Source organism: Neolamprologus multifasciatus, chromosome 2, assembly GCF_963576455.1.
Source record: "Neolamprologus multifasciatus chromosome 2, fNeoMul1.2, whole genome shotgun sequence".
Taxonomy (NCBI): Eukaryota; Metazoa; Chordata; class Actinopteri; order Cichliformes; family Cichlidae; genus Neolamprologus; species Neolamprologus multifasciatus.
The window spans coordinates 11829383-11837731 of record NC_140440.1 but is presented as its reverse complement, the minus strand read 5'-3'; the positions used below and the strand labels follow the sequence as shown (position 1 = coordinate 11837731).

Here is an 8349-nt window from a genome sequence, read left to right as displayed (position 1 = left end):
AATGGCGGTGTTCTGAGAAACCATCCTACTCTGACAAAACGGCCTACCCGGATTATAATTTGACGGTGATTTGCGACTAAACCTAACCCTAACCATAACCTTAAGAAGTATTCCGGATGGGTGAGAGAAAAAGTAGTTAATTTGGCGTTGGTGTTGTGCGCATGCGCCGCGTCTGCGCAGAAACATTGGGTAGGATGTTTTTCCAGGTAGGATGGATTCCCAGAACACCTGTCTTCTAGGTCTGGTTAAACGTATATATCACGGTGTTTTTACAATTGGAGGACAATTTAAGCTTAAAAATATTTAAAATGATATGAAATGTCACTTAATGTTATAACCCTGTTATGTATAAATCCAATAATAATTAAGCAAAGAATTACATTTGTTGAGCTCAGGCATCAAAGGTACATTTATTTCAAAATGTCAGTGATAATATTAGTGTTTTCTCAAATAGATGCGTTGTGGGATCTCATAGACTGTGAAACTTGGAGGACACAACTTGTTGGGTAATTGCTGTACTTTTAAAATATGTTTTAAAAACAATAATGGTTGACTGTGTGACAAAATTAAAACAAAGGGCGGTATATAACTTATCTTAACTGGTATGTTTGACTTGTAGTTTGGTTATCTAGAAGTTGGAAAAAGGGAAACAACAACTAGGTTTAGTCTTTTTCTCTCTGCCTGTATTTGTGTAGCATATGTGCTTTCTCTAGCTTCCACTAGAGGTCACTGATTACTAATTTGTAGTTCACCTAATCAGGTTAAAAGGTTTCCGTGATAAAGGGTTGGTCAGATTTTTGAGTAATCAGCTAGTTTTACCACACTTGGAGACTGGTACCCAATCACGGGTGGGGGTGATGATCTCTCCCCCTGACCTGGCGTCCTGGCTCCCCCTTGCCGTAGCATGTGCTCGTGGGAGCAGTCCCTTCTTCCAAACGAACACTGAGAGCTATTAGTTGTTGTGCCATCAACTGTGGATGTTGGGTATTGAAGATTTCATAGGTCTAAGGTTATAAGATTCCCTTACTGTATATAGAATGGAACGGGTGGGAATCGAACTTGCAACTCTTCTATTTTTAGATATATAGAGCATAGAACTACTTTTATGGGAACTACAGCCTGCAATTGGAGAACATCACACATAGGCTATGTCCCATTTCAGGGTCTGCACGCTTGAAGTACTCGCACTGCGTACGGTGCGTACTATAAGTACGAGAAGTGTGGAAGTGAGAGGCTTGTGAAATGGGACGGTATATGCTTCGTCGCGCTGTTCAGGTTGCCTAGCAACCATGATACTAACCGCGAGACACATTACATACAGCTTTGTTTGACATAAATGAAGGAGAAAATTGTTTTGTTGGTCAATCATTTTTGTCATGACATCACTTTGATCAGTTGAGTATCTGAGGCTGAGACCACAGGACTGTAAAACATGATTCAAGGGCTTCATTCCTGTACTGAACAGTCATTTAAGATTAGCTAGTAAATAATAATTAGTTAATGTTGTTCATGAGACTAAAGTCATCTCACTATGGCCATAATATGGCCAATATTATAGTATTGTCAGATTATTATGATTGATATATATATATATATATATATATATAAAGTAGAGGCTTTAAAACCAAGTTAATGCTGAAAGTACAAACATCACTAATGTCACATAACTTTGCCGACATGTGGCCAACAGCAATGTTTTAATGTTCTTCATTATTAAACATTCGCACATGAATAAGTGACGTCATATCCAGTACTTACTTTTGACAGTTCACTCTTGGCCGCTCCCTTCTGCCGTATTTTGCGGCAAAATTATCCACACCCACCGCCGCGCTATGAATTGTGGGATATATGGGACCACGAAGCGTGCACCGGACCACGCTTGATATTTGGGCAAATCGATGGCGCATTTGGAGTATGCATTTGAAGTACACTTCGAATTGGGACAGCCGTCGTCGCGTGGCGGTGACGTAATTAAAAAATTAGCACAGATTGATGAAAAATGGCTGCAGAGCTGCCAGTTCTAATTTAACCTAGTACAAAACCAGTCTGTAACCTGGATGGGTTTTAATGCTTAAAGTGTTACTGGGTTAAATCAGTCATCTTAAGGATTTTTTTGTTTAAAATGGACATTATTTAATATTCAGGGAAAGTTTGCAGGGGACATCCTGGTCCCAGTATATTTTATTTAAAAAATAAAACAGTCGGGAGAAGTGGTGTGGCAAGCTTGTAAATTTTATTTTTGTGTGTAAATGTTTGTTACTGATTGTATTTTCTCATTTTTGTCAATGAAGGAACAACTGAAAAAGCATTCACAAAGTAAGAAAACAGTTACAGATACATACGATATATTAATGTGTTAAAACGCGTCACGTGTAGGTCGACTGGAGGAACTGGGAGGGAGCGTCTGATGCCACATCCCTCCTGAAATCTCGACTGAAGGAATTTATAGCAAAATCCCATCTCAAGGATGTCCTGAGGTTTTCTTCTTGACTTCAGACTGTTTGTAGTTAAAGGAAAAAGATATAATTTGTCTTTTAAACTAACTTCTTCAACTTTTATTTAAATCACTTTAAATAATCAGTTAGTAAAAATGTGTCTAATCTCTAAAGTATCTCCAGGAGGACCTAGGAGACGTCTTTGAAGAGGAGTTTTGCTCTGAATTCCTGGTGTGTAAAACAACCATGCACGTCAGATGGGTAAGTGTGAGATGAAGCATACTGTACACCGACAGAATACATTTACATTTGTGAATTTTACCACTCTGCTACAGGCACAATGAAAAACAAGTCGACAGAAATAAAAGCCCTTCAGATATTGACGGTGGATCGTTTTTCTTCACTTTTTTGATGACGATAAAAACTGGAATGTTTTCAGATGATACATCTGTCATTGGCTTTTCAATCCCTGCTAGTTTCACAGACTTATTGATACGTTGGATTTCAGTGCCGACGTGACGCAGAGGTAAAAAACACACCGTCCAACCCCGAAAACATCGTGTTCACACGGGATCAAACCCACAACGCTTTTTTGTGTTAAAGAGAACACAAACATATTATTGCTGCTTCTTCATGGCACAAATAATGGAAACAATGTGATTTTTCTTTTCATATGATTATGTTCTTGTTTGCCATGCAAGCTCACTACAGTACAGCTTCTATATTAGCTTATATTACACAGAGCAACAAAGTAATTCAGAAAACAGAGCAGGTTCATGTGCGTCTCGCCACACAGTGCCAGACTAACGTCTACAGCTGGTTTTACAGTTAGTGAGTACATACAAAAGGATTATTATTGTCGTTACCACACAAAATAATGGTTATGATACTACAAGCAGTATTCATAATATTAATAATAATAATAAAAAACACATTCTCAGGGCATCACAAATAATAATAAACCAAAGGGGGCCAAACTTAATGTTTGAAATAATTTAAACATTTCTTTTGACATTCATTCCTTCGGGTATTTCTTTTTTTTTTTTTTTAAATGTACAGTATAATTTCTGTATAGAAGTAGTGCTTCATTTCTAGAAATACAAATGGAAAAAAATTATAAAACACAAAAGGGCTGCATTCTGTGAATGCTGTGCAAATAACATCTTTTTACATCAAACTTTTTAACTTCAACCGTCCCAACTTCTCACGCTCCTAATAATCTTCACACAACACAAAAGGTTCACCTCATTCATAGCTTTGAATGCCCACCGACAGACAGCCTGCAGCCAACTCTGAACCAGGCAGAGAATCGTACGTCAGCTTTGTCCCGTGCGCCTAAAACATGCAAGTGCAGATCGAAGAAAAACGACAAACGGCTGACTGACGAGCTCGCAGCTTAAAACCAAAATTCAGTGACTGTCGGGAACTTTTGTCCCACATTTTAAAGCACGCTGTGACGCCTCAACTCTTACTAAGAAGAGCTCAAATCAGACTTTGCTCCCCTCACCTGCCCTACTTTGACCTGCCAGCAGGAAATCAAACTGCAGACCGGAGGTCAGAGGCACACCTAAAGACCGTTCACTCGTTAAAAACAACCTCAGCTCTCTCAGTATTGAGGACATCATGCTAACATACAAATGATCTGCTCAGCTTCAATCAAATTTCAATTAAAACCTCCAGATTAGTCACATGACTACTAATGCCCGCTGCCAATATGCTTTTGGATTCTCAGATGAAAAACAACACAGACCTATTTATCACCCATAATTCCTCAGGAACTACAATGTGGCAAACTGAACAGGAGACGGATGAAACACAAGGAGCCAAGTCAGAGTTCTGCAGCCGTCCTTTGCATCGCTGATTAAGCTGAGAACAACTGTTTCCTGTGAGCATCTTCTGTTTAATGAGGCCTTGTCGAAAGACTTAAAGCAGCATTTCTTTTTTTCTTTTTGCAAGATGCTCCCACATCACTGTTTTTTGAAATGCAAACGAAAAGTAGAAGAAAACGCCTAAGAATAGAAAATAATGAAAAGAATTAATACTTTTGTTGCAATAAATCTTGTACGGTGTAACTAGTTGCACGTGTACATCTTTTTAAAACAAAGTGGTTTTGAAATCTTGTGGATGAATATTTAAAATCAGTCAGAAGGTGAGGCATCAAGGATGTTAGATTATTATTAAAATCGCTTTGCAACAAGTGAAAGAGGTTGAAGCGCAGTGCGAGACGTTCCAGATGAATCCGAAGTGTTGAGTGAAGAGTCTAAAATGCCAGTCCTCGAGCTGTCCGATGAGATTCCTCAGAAACACAAAGATCGACAACAGTAATGTTCTTGAAATCAAAAAGTCAAAATGCTTTTGCCTTTTTCTTCCTGGTCAGAAAACCAGGAGGTGAGAGACGAGTGCAGAGTCGTGAGTCAAACTGGTGAGATGATGATGATGACGATACACACAGTGATTCGTTTCTCTTTGTCTTTTTTTTAAACTGCTGATTTCAGATGATACGCAGACTGAGGCAGCGGGGACCAAATGTGGATGATGGAAGTTGCTTTAAGTTTGACCAGCGGCCGTGCTGCATTCACATCAGGGGGAAAAAGTTGTAATAACGCACATTTAACTTTAAAATGCTCATTCAGACTCAGATATTTGGCAAAGCACCTCGGTTTGGCCACACATTAAATGACGGCTTTACTTTTCCAGTGTTCGTCCTCACACACTTGCAGGCATTTGGCAGATTGGATCACTAACACGTTTAAAAAAACATTTGAGATGTCGTTCCATTTTTTAATTTAAGGAAATGACACTTGAAGCCGCCCTAAAATATTCTTCTGTTTGATATGTGGCAGAGTTGGTTATGTGTTTCTCGTTGTGACCTCTGCTTTTTGAATATTTTGGGTGTTTCCGTACCATTTTAATTTTTGTGAGGCTATTTGTAGCTTAGCTACACCATATTTACAATTTCGGTGGCACTTTTATTTTATTTTTTAATAAAAGCAGTCAGAGCTGACTTAATTTCCCCGTGATGTGGCTGCAGGGAACAGGAGGTCATTTGTTGTGTGTTTGATTGGCTGCAGTCTTTGTTAAACTCTCCAGGCGTGATGACAGGCTAGACGTCCTGGGCGTAGCGTTGCTGCAGTGATGACAGCTGATGTGTGCGGGGATAGCGGATATTTGAGGAAGGGGTCTAGATGGATTTGGAGGAATCTTGCTTGCTGATGAGGACCTCCAGCAGGCGGAGTTTGGCCTTGATCCTCTTGTACTCTCTGTACGCCTCCAGCATTGGCACCCGGTCCTCCTTCTGAACGTTTCTAAAAGAGGAACGAGAGCAGACAGAGTTGTGAGGTTTCTGCACTGGTCTGATATTTCTAATTATTTTTATGTTTTTATTTTTCCCTTAATCAGCTCAGTACTTTTGCAGCTTCCATCTGAAACGCAGACTTTTTATTCGTTGAATTTCCCTGCCGTTCCCTTCAGTTTGCTGATCGCTTTCAGCCGTGTCGGACCTGTTAAGTTACTGCTGAGCACGGTGAACCTGATCCAGCTGCTCCTTCACTTCAGCTAATTTGTTTTGGCAGGAAATGCAGCGTGTTTATTGCCAAGCAGGTGGAGCTTCAATAAGGATATTTTTCTTGACTAAAAACTGATGTTGGAGAAACTTCTGCTCGTTCTAGTCAGTGGATCACTTGTAACTGTACCAACAGTGAGAGGATGTGACATCTTGAACATATCATGAAGGGATAAATTTTTTTTTGCCTTGCTATATGGTCCTCACACCCCGCCTGGCTTTCATTTTCACAGCTTGGTCAAATTACCTGCCACACACAGGCTGAGACTGTTTTTTTGCTGATCTATCCAGACAGACAAAGCTCTAACACAAAGACTTGCCTGTCAGAAGGTGTGCTATTTATTTTTTCACAATAGCTGTGAGAGACCAGAAAAGTGCTGCATGGATACAGAAAAGGGAGTCCGTCACAAACGTATACATCCTACATAAAGGTTGTCCTGATTCACTGAATAAACTCTCTGCTGAGTTTAAAAAGACAAAGCTGAAATCACTGAACATATGTGATGTAGCTGGACTTCATTCCTTAAATAAACGTGCATGTGTGGGCGCACGTGTCCCACCTACCTTCCATTATGCTGATAGAAATCTTCTTCGAACTCTCTGATGGTCTTCCTCAGTTTCTTCTTCTCTGCTCTGGCCTTCCACAGCTGTTCCAGCAGCTCTGGCCTGGAGGATGATGGGATAGAAGAGGATGCTGTAACCACGTGTAACGCTACAGTGGTGCGGAGACATCAGAACAGCTTTATTCTCAGCAACGTTTGCTCTCTTTAACACTAATAATCACTTAACTTCAGAGAAAGAAGGTGATCAGTGTGAGCAGGAAGTGAACTAAACACATCACAGTTGGACTTAGGAACCTGAGCTGATCAGAGGTGTGAGTCTATGTATGTTAATGCCAGGATTTATCCTGTGACACGTTAAACAGATTACACCTGAGCTGCTGAAACCTGTGTGAAAACTGTGTCACACTTCCTGCTTGTATCTGTACAGTCAGCAAAGCAGAAGAATATGTGAACATTTCCTCTCCAGGGTTTAGTGAATGAACACAGCAGGCTACACTTTTCCATATTTGCAACAAACATGTATTCAAATTCACAATATCACCCAAATTCAGTATTTCTAAAATGATAAATAGCAACACATCAGTTTTTAGGTGTGTTTTAGGTGTGGCATTAGGTGTGTTTTGTTCTCACATGGATGAGGCGTTCGAGCTGGACAGACGCAGGTCGAGCGCCAGCCTCCCCGATCCCTCCTCCATCTTTTCTCTCATCGAACAGTCGCTCTGTCGGTCAGACTGGTTCTGGCTGCTCACAGGCCCGTCACTCGAGGTCATCGGGTCGATGGCCATGATAACCTCGGGGCTCTGCATCTCACCACCGCTGCTCTCTCCCTCTTCCTCCTCCTCCTCCTCTTCTTCTTCCTCCTCATCCCTCTCCTCTTCTCCTCCACTTTTCTGCTCTTGCTCCTCCTCCTCTTCCTCTTTAATTTCCTCCCAAAAGTGAGCAGTTTCACCCTCAATGATTGGCTGCAGGGTTTTACTCCGCCTCTTACTAGATGGAGATACCTGGAGGAGGGAAAGGAAGGTTGTTGCAGTTGATCCGTTGTCTGCTGCATGAGTGCTGCTAACTTTGTGTCTCTGGTGGAGATTGTGAACTTACAGCAACAGGTGTAATGCTGACTCTGGTGAGCATCTGTTTGACCAGCCTGTAGCGGTCGTACAGAGGTTTCACTACCAGCCGCTCCTCTCGGGTCACCTAGAAGGACAAGAGAAGCGACAGACTTGGTTAGAACAGGTTTCTTTTTTGCTTTTTAAGGCAAAGACATCTTTGCAGAATTTAGGTTTTTGAACGTACCGGTCGACCGTGCAGCCCTTCGTAGTGCAGCAGATTCTTCTGCAGGACAGTCTTCTCACAGGTTAACTGCTCTTTTGTCATCTTCTACAGAGATGCACAAATATTTAACACTCAGTGTCTTTCCTGGTTTTAACATTACTAGTCATTAAATGTGAGGAAGGGGAAAAAAGACTGAGTAGTTTAAAATACAGAATAGGGCTGCCACAAACAATTATTTTGATAGTCGACTAGTCAGATCATCATCCATTGGACATAAAGCTACAGCTTATTGCACCAGCAGCATCTGCTCTTATACAACTATCATTAGCTTACAGCTTTAAGTGTTTAAGGTATGTGCTAACTTTAAAATGAAGACAAGATGATAGTTTATTAAATTTTAATGAAATTTGCAGATTGTTTTGGTGAAGTTTAATAAACTCCTTGCTATCTAAAATATAACAGGACACTGGAGTATATTCTCCAGCATCTCACACTTCTGATAATCAGCTGTCTGCTTGAC

At 40.7% G+C, this 8349-nt stretch overlaps 1 protein-coding gene and 1 long non-coding RNA gene across 6 annotated transcripts in view; one reads left to right on the top strand and one right to left on the bottom strand.

Annotated features, from left to right (window-relative positions):
• The window catches only part of LOC146524008 (uncharacterized), a 192248-nt gene that overhangs the window by 136341 nt on the left and 47558 nt on the right, over positions 1–8349 (top strand). The window lies entirely within an intron of this gene.
• Positions 5405–8349, bottom strand: part of fam13b (family with sequence similarity 13 member B) — a 75300-nt gene continuing 72355 nt past the window's right edge. For all 5 annotated transcript variants that reach the window (XM_085176450.1, XM_085176440.1, XM_085176458.1 and 2 more), the window contains 5 exons: positions 7851–7934; positions 7656–7751; positions 7191–7561; positions 6562–6663; positions 5405–5740 (listed from right to left, as the gene is read on the bottom strand). In XM_085176450.1, coding sequence (XP_085032576.1) covers positions 5617–5740; positions 6562–6663; positions 7191–7561; positions 7656–7751; positions 7851–7934 — 777 coding nt within the window. In that variant the 3' untranslated portion in view covers positions 5405–5616. The remainder of the gene's footprint in view (positions 5741–6561; positions 6664–7190; positions 7562–7655; positions 7752–7850; positions 7935–8349) is intronic.